This window comes from Globicephala melas, chromosome 15, assembly GCF_963455315.2.
Source record: "Globicephala melas chromosome 15, mGloMel1.2, whole genome shotgun sequence".
Classification (NCBI taxonomy): domain Eukaryota; kingdom Metazoa; phylum Chordata; class Mammalia; order Artiodactyla; family Delphinidae; genus Globicephala; species Globicephala melas.
The window spans coordinates 65,380,100-65,400,288 of record NC_083328.1 but is presented as its reverse complement, the minus strand read 5'-3'; the positions used below and the strand labels follow the sequence as shown (position 1 = coordinate 65,400,288).

Genomic DNA, 20,189 nt, shown 5'->3' with positions numbered 1-20,189 from the left:
CAACAGGCATCAGAATCATCCAGAGGTCTGTAAAAACAGATGGCTGGGCCCTACCCCCAGAGTTTCTGATTCACTAAGTCTGGATAAGGACTGAGAACATGTATTTCTAACAAGTTTCCTGATGCTGATGCTGCTGGGCTGAGGACACATTTTGAGAGCCACTGTTGTAGAGTGAGAAGAGGGTGGGGGGGGGGCAACTAATTTCAATTGAGAAATCAGGGAAGGCTTCTCTGAGGAGGTGATAATTGAGCTGGCATATGAATTATAAATATTTTTGAACAAATGAAGGAAAAGGTGAATGGATGAATGAATGAATAAGTGAGAGAGTAAAAGAATGAATGAGTGATGAGTGACCAGGCTGATTTCTAACACCTCGCCTTCCCTCCACCCCCCCCATTCGGACTTTATGTTTCACTGGCTGGGGAAGAGGCACCATCTTTCCTCTGAGTCCCAGCCCCCAGCCAGAGCGGTCTCAGAGGTGGTGTTTGCTTGGGACTGTGGCTATAGATCCCAACCTAGAGGTTCTGCTGCTGGGGTAGGGGATGGAGGGACTGATGGAACCCTTTGGAACCTTCTCCACCCCATAGGAGCCATCACCACCACCTGCTGGTCACTGAGATTTTTCTTCTTGTCCAAAGTGGAGTGGCTTTTCTGGTCTGAGGAGGAGATGGAAACCCCCATTCTGTGCTAAGTGTCATGGTAGACAGAATGCTGGAATCCCACCAACTTGCTGTGTTACCTGTAGGAGGTAACCTCCCCTCTCTGAGGCTTCCCTGAAAAAGGGGGATGACTAAGTGGGCTCTGAGGACCAAGCGTGGTCACAAGAGGTGGGGGTGAGGTGCAGCGTGAACTGTGCATGGGGTTCTCGTATGCTGGGCTGGCTTCTCCACTCCATTGCTGGGCACCTGCCCTGGGCCAGACTTCATGCTGGGCCATGCTAGGGACCCAGATACTCCTATATTGGGCCTTGACCTCTAGGGGCATCCAGGCTGGTAGTGGAGGTAGGTGGAGAAATAAACCTCTCTCCCAGCATGGGCATAGCGAGAGGCAGGTGAGGTGTGGAGCACGAAGTCGGAGCCCTGGCCTCACCTCCGAGAGCCTCCTCTCACTGTCTGCTATAGCACCGCCGTGTACCTCAGTTTCCCCCCCAGGATAGGGATGACAGCAGACATTGACATGCCTGTTACTCTGCGCAGTCCCTGAGTACTTTACAGTAATGAATCCATCAGTCCTCAGCACAGCCTCCTGAAGCCCGCACGATTATTATCCTCCCAGACAGGTGAAACAGCGTGCCCGGGTGACTGCCATAGCTCCACCCCCGCACTGGCCACCTCTGGTTTCGTCTGTGAACTGGGTGGTTGTAAGGCTTGAAGGCCGTTGGGGGTTATTTTCCCAACTTGGCTGAATGGTCAGGGCACTTGGAAGCATAGACTCCCTGGCTCCACCCCCAGCCTGCTGGACAGATTTCTTGGGGGGGTGGAGCGGGGGTGGCAGTGAGGAATTGGTATTTTAACAAGTCCTGCAATTGGGCCACTTTGGAAAATCCTAAGGTAATCACTGAAAAGTGCACTGTGAACCCATGAGGGTGTTTTGGCTGCAAGTAACTAATTCCAATTCAAAATGTCTTACCTGCTAAGGAAATGTATCAGTCTATATCTCTGCCTTATGTCTCTTTGTAAGAACTTTCTTACGGAGAGGATATCTTTCCCAAAAGCCCCCAGCAAACATCCCCTCACAGCTCATTGGCCAGAAAATGTCACATGTTCCCTATCTAAACCAATCATTGGCCAGGGGAATTGGGTCTACTGTGGGCCTCAACCAATCAGAAACCAGCCCCTGGCGGAGGGGGGACGTGATTATATGGAGGGAATTGGATTCTTGAACAAAGTGAACCTTCTGCCCACACAAAAGGGGTGGATGAAGGTTAGGTGACTCCTACTGCAACTGGGATAGTAACTTATAGTTCATGATTATTAGGGTGTAAGAGAGAGCTGTGTGAGGTACTGTGGGAGTGCCGAAGAGGGAATAACGGACTCTGCCTGGAGAAGAATCATGGAGGGCTTCCTGGAAGTGGTGTGTGTCAGGGGCACAGGGAGGCACTGGAACTTTGTCCCATGGGATGAAGAGTTCACCAGTAAATCCAGGCTTCTAGCAGCCAGTTTCCCTCACCTTCCACTAGGTCCTTCCCCCTCGAGGGCCCTAGTTCATCCAGCAAGACTGTCAATTCTGTTTACCACCCACAGGCCTGAAGATAAAACCAAGGGGCTGGCGGTCGTGATTGATGCCAGGAAACAGCCCCCACATCCTGGTCTGGTCAGTGCCTTGCAGGCCACCCAGGTGAGTGGGAGGCGGATAGCCTCAGCCTCGCAAGTCTTGCGAGCACCGGGGGCCTTAGGATATTCACAGATCCTGAGAGGCTCAGAGCTGAGACCAGGTACCCAGGTAGGGAGTCTTAGCTGCACATAACAGAAACCCCAGCCCAGCCACGCTTAAAGACAAAGGTCATTCATTGGTTTATCTGACTCGACTGTCCGGGAGTTAAACCCAACTTCAAGTATGGCTTGATTCAGGGGCTCAAATATTGCCACCAAGATCGGGTTTCTATCTCCCTATTTCTGTTCCCATTCTCCTGGGAGAGTGCCCTTCTCAGCCAGGTCCCCCTCTTGGTGGCAGTGTGGTTCCCTGCAGCTCTAACTTCATATGGGCTTTCATTTAAGTCCGGTAGGAAAGAGTGATTCTTTTCCCAGAAGTCTCAGTTTCTTTGTGTCTCCTTAGCCCAGATTCGCTCAGCTGTCCATCCATCAGCCGATCTCTGTGTCAGGGGAATGTGACATACTGATTGGCTTAGGCTTAGCCAATGAACTGAGAATGGGGGAGGGAAGAGATTGCTAACTCACCAGCATGGGCAGCAGCGTAAATGGAAGTTTGGCATATGCTCACCTCATGACCTCCACGCCCAAGTCCTTCTCCCTTTACAGATGGGGAAACTGAGACCCAGAGTGGGTGGGGCACCTGGGAAGTTTGCAGTCCAGCTTGGACCTGCTGTTCTCTTGACTTCCAGTGACTCCCAATAAGTCATTTGACTCACCCTCCAAATACGGATCCAAGCCCTCCATACCGCATAAGGGTCCCAGCCATGGGGAACCCTCACCCCATCCCTGTGGCCCATTTGCCTACGCCTTAGCCGGGAGGCTCAGTGAAAGCCTAGGCGGATCAGCTCTGAAATGATTCTCTCCAACAGACTCTGGTCCCAACCTCCATCCGTGCTGTGCTCTTCCTGGGGGAGCAGGAGGCCGCTCTCCAGCTGGAGGCATCTGACATCCAGGTGAGGGCTGCGGCGGAGGGGAGGTGGGCTGGAGCTGAGCTGGGGTGAAGAATGGCAGAATTCACAAGCTAGGAGAGGCCCTGAAATAATCAAGGGTAGGTCCATTAGATACGAGTCCAGGATGCTACAACTCTACTGCCCAGCCCCCATGGCAAGCATTGCCAAATCAGCCCCAGAATTATTTCTCCCTGGCAACCCTAGCAGCTCCCGGTGGGCACGACCACGTGATTGAGAGCTACGCGCAGCATGAAACCCACTTGAAAGCTTCATCTTGTCAGCCCCTCCTCCCTTCTTCTCAGATGGGGAAACTGAGGTCCAAGGCCATACAGCAAGCTAGAGGGGCCGTTTCCACACCTCACCTTGCCCCTCCTGTATCTCTCTCCCTAGTTTCTCTCAGCATCTCCAACTTAGATGCTAAGTTGATTCAGGGCTTCACGGGAAAGAACACTGCAGCTCCCTTTAATCACTGCCATGTACCACGGTCACGAGCGTGGGCACCCTGCCCTCTGCCCTGTTTCAGGAAATTATTTTATTTTATTTATTTATATATATATTTTTTGCGGTACGCGGGCCTCTCACTGTTGTGGCCTCTCCCGTTGCGGAGCACAGGCTCCGGACACGCAGGCTCAGCGGCCATGGCTCATGGGCGCAGCCGCTCCGCGGCACGTGGGATCTTCCCGGACTGGGGCACGAACCCATGTCCGCTGCATCGGCAGGCGGACTCTCAACCACTGCACCACCAGGGAAGCCCCAGGAAATGATTCTAAAGGTCTCCTTCTACCTCCTGGTTAACAAAGAGGCACATTGTAAACTAGAGATGTACTTTTCAAGCTTTTAGGTGCCTATGAATTTCTTGGGGATTGTCCAAGTGCAGGTTCTGATTAAGTAGCTCTGGATGGGAGCTGGGATTCTGCATTCTAACGTGTTCCTAAGTCATGCTGGTGCTGCTGGTCCATGGACCACACTTTAAATACCAGGCATGAAAAATGGGCTCCAAAACGCCACAGAATTCTCCCCATCCCAAGCTTAGGTATCTGGAGCCATTCATAGCATAAAGCCTCAAGCATCACTGCCTGGGGAGAGGCAGTCACCTAGTCCCTGCTCCACGTCTTAGGGGATACTGTTAGGATTTGGTGACCTTTCTCAACAACCCCAAGAAGATAGTACCTTGATGGGTCTCCAGAGAACAGTACAATGATTACAAAGAAGTTACAAGACATGGGCCAGCTTCAGTCTGTTTGTTTGATTGCCTGGACACCTGTGCTGGGAAGGAGCCCAGCTCAGAAGGAAGGAGTTCCGTCATTGATTAATGTCTGCCTCGGGCACAGGCTAGGACAGTGGCAGTACGAATCCTGTTTATTTGCCATTTCTTACCCAGGGTGTGGTTCTCAATTTTGATTTGTCAGAGTTTCCGGAGAAGATTCCTTGCCCAGAAACCATCTCTTAAAGCCAAGGCCAGTCTTACCCATGGGAAGTGGAGTGGTGCTGGGGCGTGGGTCTGGGCAGGACCTTCTCAAGCATCTGTCTCTACACTGAGTCCCCTGGTCCTTCTGACTTGCTTCTTTGTCTGCAGGTAGAGGTGCTGACCTCACTGAAGGCCCTCAGCCGCCACGTGGACCCCAGCCAGCTGCCCATGGCCCTGGAAGGCCCCTTCCCCTACTGCCACGGTGAATGGGTGCAATTCTTCCAGGTATCTACCATCACAGCCTTCACCCCCCACCCTCACCCCTTCTGTTTCTCCCTTCACCGTCCTGCCCCATGGATCCACTGAACTTATCAGGTTCAAAGACAGTCATTCAACAAGTGTTTACAATGAGGGTGCAGAGTGGAGTGACTAAGAGCTCAAGCTCTGGGGCCAGGAGTCCTGGGTTTCAATCCCAGCTCTGCTGTGTGACCTTGGGTAAGTTACACACCTTCTCGGAGCCCTCTTCCTCAGTGACGAAATGGGGCTGATGTGAGGCTTGAGTTCATGTGTGTAAAGAGCTTAGAAGAGTGTCTGGCACATGCTAAGAGTGATGTTAGTGTTAACTGCAAATACATTTACAGACATCTGCTTTGTGGACACACAAAACTCGGGAAGCTTGGGGTCTGGTGAGGGAGGCAGATGTGCTCCCTTCTGTAAGAGGGAGGAAGTAAGGAAACTTCCAGGGCTGGGCTCCTGTCCTGTGTGACCTCAATCCTTCCTCACCGCAACCCTGCGAGGGGGCACCTCATGCCCAGTTTAACACATGAGGATGCATAGGATAGGCACAACTTCCACAGCCACACACAGGAGCTTATGGGCTTGAACCGCACCAGGACCAGTGCCCATAGTTGCCCGCCCAGGGCTTTCTCTAGACCAGGGCAGCCCGACTTCAGCACTATTCACATTTGGGGTCAGATAATTCTTTTCTGGGGGAGCTGTTTGTGCACTGTCATGTGATTAGCACCATCCTTGGCCCCTACCCACTCTGACAACAGCATCCTCCAAATGATGACAACCAAAAGTGTCTCCAGACATTGCCAAATGTCCCCTGGGGTACGCAACCATCATGCATGGAGAACCACTGGTCTATAGTCTAACGCGGCTGTTTGCTTATTTGCTTTCGGCCTGGTCCTCTTCTTTTTAAGATTGGGTCTATTTTTGAATAGACCCTGTGTTCAAAATTCAAATGGTACAAAAGGGTATATACTGAAAAAAATCTCTTTTCCTATTTGTCCCACAGGCCCCCAGTTCCCCTCTCCAGAGGCCTCCAATTAATCCAGGGGCCTTTGAACTATATTTTTGCTTTAAAACCTTCCCTTTAAATGAAATCTTACCTATAGAGCCAGCATATAAAACTGGTAATGAGGATGAGTATCGGTGCTATTCTAAGTGCCTGGCACAAATAAACCCATTTAGTCCTCCCACAAGCCTCTAAGGCAGGAAATGGGGAAATGATCCCATTTTGCAGAAGAGGAAGTAGAGGCACAGAGAGGTTAAGAAACTTGCCCAAGGCCTCAGAGATAGTAAGTGGTGGAGCTGGGCTGAAGTGGGACCCGGAGAGGATGTCCTCTACCCCTGCCCTCTCACCCCCTCCTACTATTCCCTCTCCCACAGGCCTGGGAGTAAGTCAGGCCTGTCTTCTCTTTTTCTCTCTCATTCCCAGCATGAGTGGTTCTCAAACTGTGGTCCCTGGACCAGCAGCATCAGGGCCACCTGGGAACCTGTTAGAAATGCACACTCTCAGGCCCCACCCCAGAGAAACTAAACCAGAAACTCAGGAGGAAGGCTCAGCAGCCTGTTTTATAACTGACTTTCCAGGGGATTCTGATGCAGCTGAAGTTTGAGAACCACCACCCCGCGTGTCCTCCTGGTGGGAGGAGGGGAGAGGCACCCTCTTCACTGGCCCAGGCTAACATCCCCACTCTGGCCTCCTTTCCTGCAGAAGCTGGACCCTTTCCTTGCTGACCTCCGCCAGGCCTCCTCGCTGCTAAAGGCTTCCATCAAGGAGTTTGAGAAGGGTGACCCCCCTGGAGGGGTGCAGGTGAGACAAGAGCCTTAGGTGGGGAAACCACACCACATCCCTTATTTCATGGACCAAGGGCGCAGTGAAGGGGCTTTGTTTTCATTCATTCATTCAACCGATATTTACTGGACCGTCACCATGTGTCACGGCCTGGAGACCCAGCCTGGGGCAAATCGACTTGTCCCTGCCCTCGTGGGGCTCATGGTACAGTGCGAAAGTTCATAATTTGAAAAATAAACAGAAATGGACATGTCATTACAAGTGATGCTGAATGTTGTGAAAGTAAGATTGAGAAAAATGGGGAAGGAGGGTATAGAAGTTGAGCCTTGAAGGATGGGACGGAGCCATGGGACTTGGTCTGTGCTTGGTCTGTTCAGGAAGAGCAAGGAGGCCAGTGTGGAACAGAGTGGGGGAGGGGAGGATAGAACGAGAGGATCTTCTGGATCCACGGGGCTGTATCAGGGAGGAGTTGGGTTGGGATTTGATTCTAAATGGGCAGAGAAGCCGCTGGAGAGTTCTAAGCAGCGGCACTGGGATGATCAGATTGGCACTTTGAGATCCATCTGGTTGTCATTCAGAGAACAGACTGCAGGGGGAGCCAGAGTGCCACAGAGAGATCAGTAAAGAGGCTGGGATGGGCGTCCCAGCAAGAGATGATGGTGCTTGGACCAGTGAGGTTGCCACGGTGATGAGAGGAAGCTCGGCTTGAGGAGATGTTTTAGAGATAGAAAGGAGAGACTTTCTGTAGAACCTTGAACGCCAAACTGGGGGAGTCAGACGTGATTGGGGTGTGGGGAGCCCTGGAAGGTTATAGAAGGAAAGTGGGGATTGAGCCACAGGCTACCTCCCTACCCTGGCAGGAGGCCTCCAGGTGTCTGAGCAAGTCCAAGGAGCTGATGGAGGCTGTGCTGAGGGACCCAGGCCTGTTGGGCCTCCAGCGAGAAGGCGGAGCCACCCTGGCCAGGCTGCGACAGGAAGGCAGCAGGCTGAACTTCAACCCAGACATCAGGTACGGACACCAGGCTTTTCCTTCCCCGCCCTATCCTATTCCCCAGACTGGGACTCGGGGCTGGGGTCACTTCGCTGAGAGGACACATAGGGTGGGATCTGAAGATGCCCAGGATGGGGTGTTTGCCGGGCCCATATCCTGGACTGAGGCCTGATCACGGGCCTCCAGCCTATACCTTGGCAAGTTCCTTCTCTGCTGCCCCTTCTCAGCCCAGGCATCAGAGGACAGCACCCCCATTTCTGGTCACTGTCATGGACCAGGGATGCTCTCTGACCCAGACACTGGGCTGAGCCCCTTTAAGAGCCCACCTCTTATTCCTCAAAAGACCATGTGAGGCTCACATCCTCCTGTTTGGTTGATAAATACCTGAGGCTAAACGAAGGGAAGTAACAGCCAGACCAGCTGAGCACTAACCCCTGCACTGCCCTACCCTTCGTGGCAGGGGCCAGGGGAACCTTGTGCTGTGCCAGGGTCACAGAACCACAGAGCAAGAAATACGCATTCCTAGAAAGCACCAGTTTTCTTAAATTTAGGAGTGGGGTGGAGGAGAGGTGCAAGTCAGTAATTAAATCAGCCGGTAGTTGTATATATTTTATCTCTGTTAGAATGAACACTACTACAAAGTTTGCGTAATCCAAGAACATTTTATTTATTTAACCTCCTCCTCTCAACAGCACTTAGTGTGAACACAGCATTGTTCTGAGGGCTTTAAGGATATTAATGTGGTTAATTCCCACCCACGAAGGGGCTCCTAGTATTATCCTCATTTTACAGTGGAGGAGCCTGAGGTTCAGAGAGAGGTTAAGTGACTTGCCCAGGGCCACACAGCTGGGATGTGGTGGGGCTGAGACTTGAACCCAGGCAGCCTAGCCCAGAATCTTGAACACACCACCCTGACCTCTGCCCACAGAGAGATTCATGCTGATGTGAGCGCTGGGCGGCAGTGGACCCTGTTGCTCGGTGTGGAGTTGTCCTCACTGCCCCTCACACAGCCTGGTGGGGCTGGCACTGCCTTTCCCAGCATGCCCCTGCCTCACTGACTGGGCCCCCAAGCCCCTTTGGTCCAACATAGGCCCCTCCAGACCGTTGGCCACCAGCAGCTCCACCAGGGAGCGCTGTGGTCCCGCGTGAGCCGCTGCGTGTTTCTTAGGCAGCTCCTGCCTGCCCGCCCGTTTCTCCCTCCCTTTGCCAGACAGACTGGCATTTTCCATCCCGTTCACGCACCCTGGGTGCTCACCCCTTCCGTGGAAGGGCAGTGACCTGTGGGAAGCTACAGTCAGATAAGGAGGCTTAGGGCAAGGCTCCCTCCAGGAAAACGGGCTCTCCTTCCATCTCCTCTTTTTCCTTTTCCTTCTAAAGGACCCCAAGGGCAGAGGAGGGTGGGGTGGGATTTGAGGGGTGTTGGGAAAGCCCTGAGATTCCTCCTTTCACCCAAGTTTCTCCTGAAATCCCATCTGCATCCCTTCATTTATGTCTTGCTGGCTTTTATCATTTTTTAAAATCATGTGCAGAAAAGGCCGTGGACCGAGTTCCAATTCAGACTGCCATGCGTGTGAGTGAGAACCTCTCTCTGGAGGATCAGTTTTCCTATGTGTAAATGTTTTCCTATCTGTAAAATAGAGGCCAGAGTGGAGAGGTGTGTTACAGCCACTTGTCATCATTGCAATAGAAATAACAAGCGCTTTGTAAATAAGTTCATTTGTACCATTTTTTTAGATTCCACATATAAGCAAATGAACTTATTTACAAAACAGAAATAGAGTCACAGAAGTAGAAAATAAACCTGTGGTTACCAGGAGGAAGGGGGAGGGAGGGATAAATTGAGAGATCGGGCTTGACATATACACACTATTGTATATAAAATAGATAAGGACCTACTCTATAGCACTCTGTAATGACCTATATGGGAAAAGAATCTAAAAAAGAGTGGATATACGTATATGTATAACTGATTCACTTTGCTGTTCAGCAGAAACGAATGCAACATTTTAAATCAACTATACTCCAATAAAAATTAATTAACAAAAATAAAAGAAATAACAAGCGCTAACAGCACCGTGAGCCAGGCACTGTGTTAGGTGTTTTGAGTGCGTGAGGGTGGGTTTGCCTGAGGCGCTTCGGGAAGCGCTGAGGTCCAGGCCACTCTCTGAGCAGGACTCCGGTGGGTTGGGGAGGGGCCTGGGCATTGAGATTTTTAAAGCTCCCAGAGCAGGTTCTAATTGTGTTGCCAGGGTTGAGAGCCAAGGGGTTAGATTCTTTAATTCTCACAACCCCCCTGTGAAATGGGTTCTGTTATCCCCATTTTTTATAGCTGAAGAAACGGAGACAGAAAGGTTGAGAAGTTTGTACAAGGTTCTGTTACTAGAAGGTAGCAGGGCTGGGATTTGAACCCAGACCTCTCCAGCTCGGTTCATACCCTCCTGGGGAAAGGCAGGGTCATTTGGTTTCTCGCTGTGTCCTCTGGTCCTCCCAGTCCCACGCAAGGCCAAGGCTGAGGCCCAGAGAGGTGTAGGGACCCGCCCAAGCTCACACAGCAAGTCAGCAGCTGAAATACCCAGGCCAGGGCCACAGAGCTGGTGGGAGCCGCGGAGGCATGCCTATGCTAGGCAGGAGTGCTGGGGCTCCGGGTCAGCGGTCAGCATCTTGGGTTTTCTCTCACACTCCTCGGCCTCCCAGGAGCCATCTGGCCGAAGCTGCTGCCCTGTACAGCCTCGTGGATGAACAGCTGCATGTCCTCGTCACTGTGTCCAACCACCTCCTGAGGAGGCTGGAGCTCCGCGTCCGCCTGGGCCGCCTGGAAGCTGCCATCCACCAGGTGAGAGAGGAGGAAGCTGGCCCTGGGACGTGACGGGGTGGTGGGCGGCTCCTGCCTCTCCAGGCCCCACCCCAGCCAGGCGCTTTGCTCTCGTAAAAGGACAGCAGGCAGGCATTCTTGGAGCACATGACATGCACTCCATAGTGCTTGATAGGTGAAGACATAACTCCAGAAGCTGCATTTTTTAAACACCGACTTTGCGCCAAGCCCTGGGCCAGAGCCTTTGTGTCCATCACCGCTTTCCAACCTCATCCCTTACCAGTGATGTGGGCAAGATGCTAGGATTTCTCCTACTCATCGATAAGGACACTGAGACTGGGAGACATTATGTCATCTGCCCGTGGCCGCACACCTAGGGGTCTGATCCTGGAGCCCACACCTGGCACCACTCTGTCCAACTGTTGATGCCTAGAACCAACGCATCCCTTCATGCTCTGGGCCGTGGAACAGAGTGTGCCTGGAACCAGACGGCCTGCTTCCAATGCTGGCTCTAGCACTTACTAGCGGTGTGACAAGGTATTTAACTATTCAGTGCCTCGGTTTCCTCACCTGTTAAATGGGGGATAATATTAGTGCCTGCCACATGGGGCTTTGTGAGGATAAAGTGGGTGATGCTCTTTTAAGACACCCCAGAATACGAAGAAGACTTCTGCTTATGGGATCGAGAGCCATTTTACCCCCTCTGTCCTTCCTTGAATCCTCACGTCTACCCCATTTTGCCACTGAATAAACTGAAACCCAGAAAGGAGAAGTGACTTGCGCAGTTCACACAGGGAGTTCATGGCAGGGCCGTGCACCTTCCTCTGGCACTGTTTGGATGGTGAGAACCACGCCCCACCCCCACCCCAAGCTGTCTCTTTTCCTCCCCAGAATTGGGAGGGTTTCAGTCCAGGCCGGTGGCATAGGCCCAGCCCCCAGATGACTGAGGACAAGACTTCAGCTTCCCAGGAAGGTGGCAAACTGGCCTAAGGATGTCTCCTCAGCAGCCCCTCATGTCCAAACCTCCCTCCCCTGCCCCAGGTCAGCAACTGGATGGAGCAGGAAGGAAGCCAGTGCCTGCAAGTGCTGACCCCCAAAGACGGAAGCTTGGAGACAGTGGAGAAAGCCCACGCAGAGTTTGAGGACTTCTTCCTTCAGGCTGCGGTGTGTTTCTAAAACTGAGGGCGGGGTGGGGGGGGAGCAGATAGAGAGGGCAGGAGATGGGGGTGGCACTGCTGGGGAAAAGTTGCGGAGGCGGGAAAGTGGAAGAAAGCTTCCCAAGACAGTGAGGAGAGCAACTTGGAACACAAAGCATTCAGCTTAGATATTGTCTCCTCCAGGAAGCCTTCCCTGACTACCAAGTACAAAGATGACCCATCTCAGAATGCCTGGAGGGCTTCTTAAAATACACATTCCAGGGTCCTACCCTAGCCCTACTGAGTCAGCCTCAGAGCTGGGGTGGGGGGAGAGAATCTGCATCCTTGATGTGCTGGGTCCTGGGGCACAGGGTGATTCAGCCTCTGTTTCAGCCTTCGGGGAACTTCCAGGCCAGTGGAGGGCGGAGACAAGATGGGGGGCTGGGGGCAACAGGGAAATAGCCAGAAAAGGAGAACTGTGGGGACACAGGCGAGGAGCCTGTAACCCAGATTCTGGGGTTGGAGAATTTTGCCAGAAGAGGGTGACGCTAAGCAGAATCCCAGCAGGCAAAGTAAACCCTGGGTTCCCATTTTACAGATGAGGAAACTGAGGCTCAGGAAGTCTCATAACCCGGTAGTAAGGCTGGAGCTGAGTAGACACCCCTCCCCTCCCTGCTCAGGCCCAGTACCGCCGTGGCCTGGAGCTGTGCAAGCAGGCGGCCCAGCTGGGAGCTGCAGCCAGGGCCAGGGAGGCGGGAGGAACAGAGCTCCCGGAGCTGGCAGGCTTCACCTTCACCCAGCGGGCCTTCCAGGCTAAGCTGACCCACTTCTACATGGCAGCCGAGCGGCAACGCACAGACCTGGAGACGCTGCTCCACCTCCACCACTTCTGCAAGAAGGTGAGCCTGGCAGCCCACCTGCATAAACTCCCAGCTCCCCCAACACCTAGGACGTAGGGTGGGGGCAGGGAACAGCCTAGACACAGCACTAGGCTCTTTTCATTCCATAGTCCCGTGAGGGGGAAAACGCATTACCTGCATTTTCCAGAAGGGAAACAAGGTTTGCAAGGTTAAGTTACCCTCCTTAAACCAGGTCCAGCTAATCCCTGACCCCAGCTTGTCCCACTACACAGGCAGTCTCCCAGTGACCCAGATATCACCTCTCAAAGGAAATCACCTGCTTCTTAAACGTTGGGATTAGGGGAAGGATCCTGGGGATTTCTGAGAATCTGATCAAAGCCATAGACTTTCTCTCCACACATAGACCTCTGCAGGCAATTTCACAGGGTCAGGACCAGGCTCAGAACCTTGATCTCGTCCCACCCGTCTATTACAGTGTTAGGGAAACAGGATCAGAGAAGTACCATCACTTAGCCAAGGTCACACAGCAAGCCATGGCACCATTGTGCTCTTTCCCATGCCCCACCTTGCCCTGCACAGATGCGTTGGAGGAGACAGCTGGGGAAGGAAGGAAGGAAGGGACAGTTGGCTGAGGGCGGGCCCAGAGGCTGCTCTGAGCATCCTCAGAACAGAGGCCTCAGTCCTCACCAGGAACCCAGCGTTTGGCCAGGAGGGAGGAGGAGGGGGTAGGGCTACTGGGGCAAGGGTCGGGGGCCTGGGCAGAGGTGAGTTAGGAAGCAAGAATAACTCCATTACTTTGCATCTGTCATCTCTTGGAACCCAATGTGGCAAGGTTGACCAGCTCCATTGTACAGATGAGGAAACTGAGGGCCCAGAGAGGGGCAGCACCTTGCCCAAGGCCACACAGCTAGAGAAAAGAAGAGCTGGAATTTGAACCCAGATGTGTCCATGTGCTATGTTCTTCTGCAAAGGAGAGCAAAATGACAAGCAGTTCTTGTGTCCAAGCAGACGTGATGACGATGGTGATGAGGGTTAGATGACTATTATGGGGTAGCCCACATTATTGACTGTGTTCACCACGCCAGACCCTCCTAAAAGCACTTTGCATACCTAGCCCGATTTAATTCTCATCCTATCTTTGTGAGGGAGGGGCACCGACATTGCTTCCATTTTACAGATGAGGAAAGTAAGGTCCAAAGAGGAAAGTGGCTTTCTCAGCATCCGCTAGCCCGGTTGGTCAAGCAGGATTTGACTTCAGAGTCTCTGCGCCTCTTAAATCCATTTAGCCAAATCCCTCGTTTTTCTGATGGGGAAACTGAGGCCTAGGGGGAGCAAGGGAGCAGCCTGAGAGAGCTGTAACCCAGATGAGACAAGAACCCACACCTCTGGCCTGGGCCCAGTGCCCTCAGCTGCCCCTCGCACTGGCCACTGACGATGGAGCATGGGAAGAGCCTGACCCTAGCCTCCCAGCTGTCAGGCCAGCCCAGCACACAGGGCACCAAGAACGCAGAGGCTTCGGGGGCAGCGGGAGGGACTTGGTCAACTCACACCTGGGGCACTGGGAGGACAGGCCGCTCTCTGTCTCCCTCAGGCAAGGGAGGTAGATGTGGGCAGAGGCAGCGAAGGGATTCCCCGCGCCCAGCTGTTCAGAAGTTAGAGAGCGAGACAGCAGGAGGATCTGAGACTTAGAGTCAGGGATATGCCTGCATGGGCTCTGTGACCTCAACAGTGGCCTTCACTGCTCTGGGCCTCAGCTTCTTGTCAAGAATAATGATGATAATAATAACAACCAATGCTTAGGTACAGAGTTCTTATTGTCTGCAGGCCCTGTTCTAGTCATTTCACATATGGTATTATGGTCACACCAACCCTGTGAGGCAGGAAGCCCAGAGAAATCAAGTCACTGACCCAGGGTCACACAGCTAGGAAGTGGCATAGTTGAGATTCGAACCCAGGTCATCTGGCTCTCGTGCAGAGAAGTGAGAATTAAATTAAATGTAAGTAACCCCTCCCCCTGCCCCTACACCCGACTTTGCTCAAATCTGGAATTATTATTTTTAACACCGATGTTAAATTATTGTTTTTAACACGGATGTACTGTTAATGTTGTCATTAGCAGTAGTGGTAGGAGGAGTAATGCCTCATAGATTAAGGGGATCTGGAAGCTTCTCTCTCTTGTTTACTAATTTTAGCGGATTTCAGCCCCATCGGCCTTCCCTGGAGAAAGCAAACTGGCTCCAGCACTGAGGCCTTTGCACTGGCTGTTCCCTCAGCCTGGAAAGCCCTTCCCCTCGACAGCACCTTCTCTTCTCTGGCCCTGAATTTTAATCCGCACAGCAAGGGGTGGGGCAAGATGATTTCTGAGTTGTTCTCCACCTCTGTCCAGCTTGGCCTGGAATATCTGGTTCCAGACAGACAGACGGACAGACAGTACGGCTCAGTGCTGAGCTCAGCCCCAGGTGGAGAGCAGGCATGCGGCAGCTTTAGCACTAAATAATAATAACATGATTGTGTCGCTAACGGAGATTTATGGAGCCCTTTCCCAGCCATGAGCTCAATGTGCTTCTGCAAATATGAAGCCATTTATCTAAAGACAAGTTCCCTTAATCCGCGGAAAGATGGTTTCCTCGGAGAAAATTGTTCTCCAATCCCCACTGCCTAACAGCTTGCTGTTGGCTTCTAAATTAATGGAGAGAAAGATTATGTTTTTCACGAGCTGCTGGGAACATGTTGGCTCCTTTGCAACCTGCAGACATTTTGTGGGTGAAGTGGGTACAGGCAGGATCCTAAAATGCGGCAGAGGCCCGGCCAGAGCGAGGGGGCCTCCGGGCCTGGGCTGGCTGACAGTCTCACTGTGTGACTGCAAGGGCAGGGCCCTGCCTGGGCCAGTTTCTCCAGTGCAAGGAGGTGCTTGGAAGATACCCTCTTGAGGGCTGGACAGGGCTGAGTTTGAATCCCAGCTCCTCCCTGACTTGCAGCGTGACCTGGGACAAGTGATTTCCTGTGTGTGAGGCTCAGTTTCCTCCTCTGTAAAATGGGCTGCTGGTTCAGTGTGATCCTACATGAGATGCACAGAGCCTGGCAAACAGTCAGCGTTCAATAAATATTAGCCAGACTCCTCCCTCAGCACCACTTATGAGGGGTTCATACAATCCGAGAATCACTCAAATTTCCATGATTATCTATCACAACCTCTACTTTACTGAGGGGGAAACTGAGCCCCAGAGAGGGGTGAGTCCTTGCTGGCCCCTAAGTCTGTAAGACTGTGCCTGAAGATCCCAAGGGTGCTGGGGACTGTTTCCCGGTGTTCCCTGGGGAAGAAAGGGAAATATTGTCATCATCAGCGGTGGAGAAAATCACAGCTGTGCTAAGAGAGGCCCTAACACTGATTGGACATTTTTGTATTAATTCAGTCTAGCTGTATTTGTTCTTTAAGCCTCCTCTTGGCTCAGAGAGGCCTATCCCTGTCCTCACGGAACCCCCATCTCCCTCTCTTCTTGTCTCCCAGATGACCTGGTTCCACATGGACTGCCAGGACCTGATGGCCCAGCTCAGGCTGGGCAAGGCCCAAAGGGCCAGCCCTGGGGACCAGCGCCGCCTCCACCGCTACCTGCAGCGCCTGGCGTCCGAGTTCCCTGCCGAGAAGCTCACGGCCATGCGGCTGCAGGTGGCCTCTCTGAGCTGGGAGGGCCTGGGCCAGGACCTGTGGGAGGAGGCCCAGGAGAGGCACGAGGAGATCCAGACCCTCCTGAAGAAGGCACTGGGCCACTGTCCATGCCTGGCAGGTCCCCCTTCCCACCCGGCGGGCCGGGAACTCAGAGGGGCGGCCGCCAAGGGCCAGGACCTGAATGGAGAAGTCACTTACAAGGGAAGATGGGACCTGCCCCTCCAGGACTCACTGGGTCTGGATCGTTCGCCAAAATCCTGTTGGCCTCCTTGGGGCCCCAGACGTGTACAGAACAGAAGTTTCCAAGCAGCCCCTCCACCCCAGGAAGCTGGCCAGGCTTTTGAAGCTGATGACGGCAGAAGCCCGCATGGGCCCCTGGATCCTGCCCCTGAGCGTTATCTCACCACCTTCCTCTCCTGGCAGCAGCTCCCCAGGCAGAGTCAGATCCCCCGGCCCACTGAGGGCAGCTTCTCCTCGGAGGGGACAGACTCACAGACGTCTCTGGAGGACTCACCCCACACAAGTCCCCCTGCATCCCTCTAGCTGGGAGTTCCCGTCAATCACACCAGGCTCCGGCAGGGATGGGTATGGTTCGGGTGGGGCCCAGCTAAAGACAGAGCTGGGGAGCCCTGGACCATCCAACAGGACGTGGCTACTGAGTTTGGCTCGTGCTCTGTAGACAAGAACTCACACCTGCTCCCGGCCCCAGGAAGCTCTGGGAAGACGCGACTCTCACACATTCAGAATAGTAAGAGTGGAGGGCAGGGCAGGACGCGGAAGAGCGTGAGATTGGCTCCAAAACCCTGGAGTCTCATCGTGGAAAGAGCTGTTGGTACAGATCCTTCCAGAGACCTCCGACTTAGGCAGAACCCCACCTGGGGTTCAGGGGTATGTAAGCTTCCCCTTGGGGCACAAGGGGCAAAGTTGCCCTCATAATAGAGCCCAGGGTGGGGAGATTAGGGGAGTGGCTTCTTGTCTTAGGGTCCTAGAAACAGACCACACAAGGATTGAAGTGCGGATTTACTTGGCGGAGGAGCAGGGGAGCGAGTCTGAGAAGGGAATAAAGGGGGTGCTGTCAAGTGAATTACCACATGTAATTTATCCACTGGCGCCACTGGCCTCGGACAAAGAGAATCACCTGCTGGAGGCCAGTTAGTGCGCAAGGAAGGGGTAAGGGAGGGGGACTGTCTGCTGCACCTCTACTCTGTCACTTGGCTTCTCCAACAGACATGAGCATCAGTCTCAAGTTCAAGGAACCCCAAAGAGGACCACCTCCCTCTCCCATGATCTCTGCCTTCTTCCCCTCCCCACCACAACTCCTCAGACCCACCCCGAAGCCCGACCTCTCTTTAGGCACAGCCTCTGGTGCCTGGCGTCATCAGATTCTGCTATGGTTGGGGCTGGAGGGTAGGGAGCCTTGTCCCCATCCAGCAGGTGGTGCGGGAGGACAGTGGGAAGAGGCTTGAGATGCTCTGATTTCAGATAGAGCATCTAGAAGACAGCCCAGAGTGACCATGGCTATCGCCTCCCCTGAATGTCATTATCCTGAGAATGTGCGCCCATCTCTGCCCTAGGATGCATCACCAAGATGGCCTCTGGTAGCCCAGCTCTGGAATTTTCCTGGCTCCAGGAAGAGGGTAGGGTGTACATCCTCCCACAAGATGAGGCTGTGGAAGGAGAGGGAGGCAGGACTGGAGCGGGCCTGGGAGGACAAACAGGGTTTCTCAAGGGTAATCTCAGGCTTCCCTGGTGGCGCAGTGGTTAAGCATCCGCCTGCCAGTGCAGGGGACACGGGTTCAAGCCCTGGTCCGGGAAGATCCCACATGCCGTGGAGCAACTAAGCCTGTGCGCCACAACTACTGAGCCTGTGCTCTAGAGCCCATGAGCCACAACCACTGAGCCCACGTGCCACAACTACTGAAGCCCGTGCGCCTAGAGCCCGTGCTCCGCCACAAGAGAGGCCACCGCAATGAGAAGCCCGCGCACTGCAACAAAGAGTAGCAGCCCCCGTTCGCTGCAACTAGAGAAAGCCCGCGCGCAGCAATGAAGACCCAACGCAGCCAAAAATAAATAAAATAAGTAAATTTAAAAAAAATTATTAAAAAAAAGAGTAGTCTCAGCAGAGAGATCCACACAAACCTCAATGCCCAAAATCTTCCAGGACTCAAGATTTCATCAAGAGTGGTCTGGGGCCTGTCTGCCTCAGAACCACGAGCAGAGCTGATCAAAGGCAGCGTCTTAGGGGATCTCACCCCAGATAGTTAAAACTAGACCCTTGGGGCAGTGGTGGCTGGAGTCTGCATGTGTAACCAAGTGCTCATGCAACACAGTGAGGTGGGGTGCTGTTGGGAAACCCTTGGGGCTAAGGCCTGAGCCGCCCCCAACCCCCACCCCAAGCCAGCTCTGATTCTTGCATTCCAGTCTCCTGCCTTCTGTCCAGACAGGCCTGAGGATGCAGGAGGCATTTGATCAGTCCAGCTCCATCCAGGCCTGTTGCCTCAGAGGGGGGCCGAAGGCTCTTAAAATGCTGTTGCCATAGCAACAGCATCCAGACAGTAGGGACCACAGGCAGGGAGCCAGGGCACCCGGGGTGCAAGGATGAAAACTGACTTCTGAGAGACTACAGTTGCGGCTAGTGCTCAGGGGGGCTGAGGAGGGGTATGGATAATCCAAGAATCCTTGGGAGGGAGGGGCCCCCAAAGCCATCTTGTGCATCCCTCTGTCTCCATGAAGAGCCGAAAGCCCACAATTTGTCTACTCACAGCAGCCCAAAGGGGAGAAGGGGATGCAGAAATGAAATATAATAATGAATAATAATATTACTAGCCAACATTTATTCTGCATTTTCTTTGTGCCTGACTTGGTGCTAAGCCCTTTAAAAGCTTTGCGGGGCTTGTTGAAATGTTCACAACAATCCAATGAAGCCAATACTAGTTTCACCCCATTTTACTGAGGAGGAAACTGCTTTTCAAGCTCCAGGGGTTGGTGGGCAAGAGGTGATAGGAGGAGCATGGCCTGGGAGTCAGGGACCTCACCTGGCACTTCCGTCCTGCTGCCAGCTGCCTGTGTGACCCTGGGCAGGTTGCTTCCCCTTTCTGGCCCTTGGTTTACCCTATCTGTACAATCAGGTCATTGAATGGATAAGGATCTTTCTTGTCTTTGTAATCAGAGAACCCAGCCTTTGAATCCAGGCTTAATAGCCTGGTGACTCTGAGCAGATGGCCGCCTCTCAGTTTTCCCATCTGTCCAATGGGTTTTGTCAAGCCTGCTAGGCCAGGATAATAAGATCCTGGGATCTCTGAGCTCCACACTAGGCCTCTTCCTCTCCAGAGGGGTGACCATCTTGTAAAGTCTGAGAAACCCACTGGGGCAGTGGTAGGACTGAACCCAAATTGTAGTTTAGGCACTTTACAGTTTACGGTGTATTTTTTGTCCATCCATTTCTTCATCCAATATTCCCTACAACCCTGAGTGCACAAAAGTTACACTGTAGGATGTCTCCATTTTACAGATGAGAAGACTGAGGAGAGGGGAGGTGACTGGCCCAAGGTCACACAGCAAGGAAAGGAAGGACTAGAGAAGGGGAAACCTCAGAATCTGGACCTAGTTCTTGTCCATGCCTAATCCAGGAGAGCAAATGTCAGCCACTCTGAGGTGAGCACCCCACACCCTCATGCCTTCAAGTTACCCACATCAGACCCTGACAGGGTAGCAGGCAGCACAGGCTGCCCTCCTGAAACAGAGATGTTCTGTTCTCTGTGAGCTGTGAACTGGCTTCCAGCCCAGGACAAACCAATCAGGCCCTAAACCCCACCCACTCCCAGCTGCAAAATAGCTGTCTGAGGCCAGAGCCAGTGGGCCTCCTGGAGAATAAACAAGCCCTCTGGCTGGGCGGCAGGATCCTTGGATC

At 53.2% G+C, this 20,189-nt stretch overlaps 1 protein-coding gene across 1 annotated transcript in view; it reads left to right on the top strand.

Moving 5' to 3' along the window:
• KIAA1755 (KIAA1755 ortholog) overlaps positions 1–19,386 on the top strand; it is a 42,812-nt gene extending 23,426 nt beyond the window's left edge. The window contains exons 6-14 of the mRNA XM_060285485.1: positions 2,244–2,337; positions 3,242–3,325; positions 4,899–5,015; positions 6,733–6,831; positions 7,674–7,822; positions 10,499–10,637; positions 11,658–11,780; positions 12,433–12,651; positions 16,121–19,386. Of these exons, the coding sequence (XP_060141468.1) occupies positions 2,244–2,337; positions 3,242–3,325; positions 4,899–5,015; positions 6,733–6,831; positions 7,674–7,822; positions 10,499–10,637; positions 11,658–11,780; positions 12,433–12,651; positions 16,121–16,822 (1,726 nt within the window). The 3' untranslated portion in view covers positions 16,823–19,386. The remainder of the gene's footprint in view (positions 1–2,243; positions 2,338–3,241; positions 3,326–4,898; positions 5,016–6,732; positions 6,832–7,673; positions 7,823–10,498; positions 10,638–11,657; positions 11,781–12,432; positions 12,652–16,120) is intronic.
• The last annotated feature ends 803 nt before the right edge of the window (positions 19,387–20,189 follow it).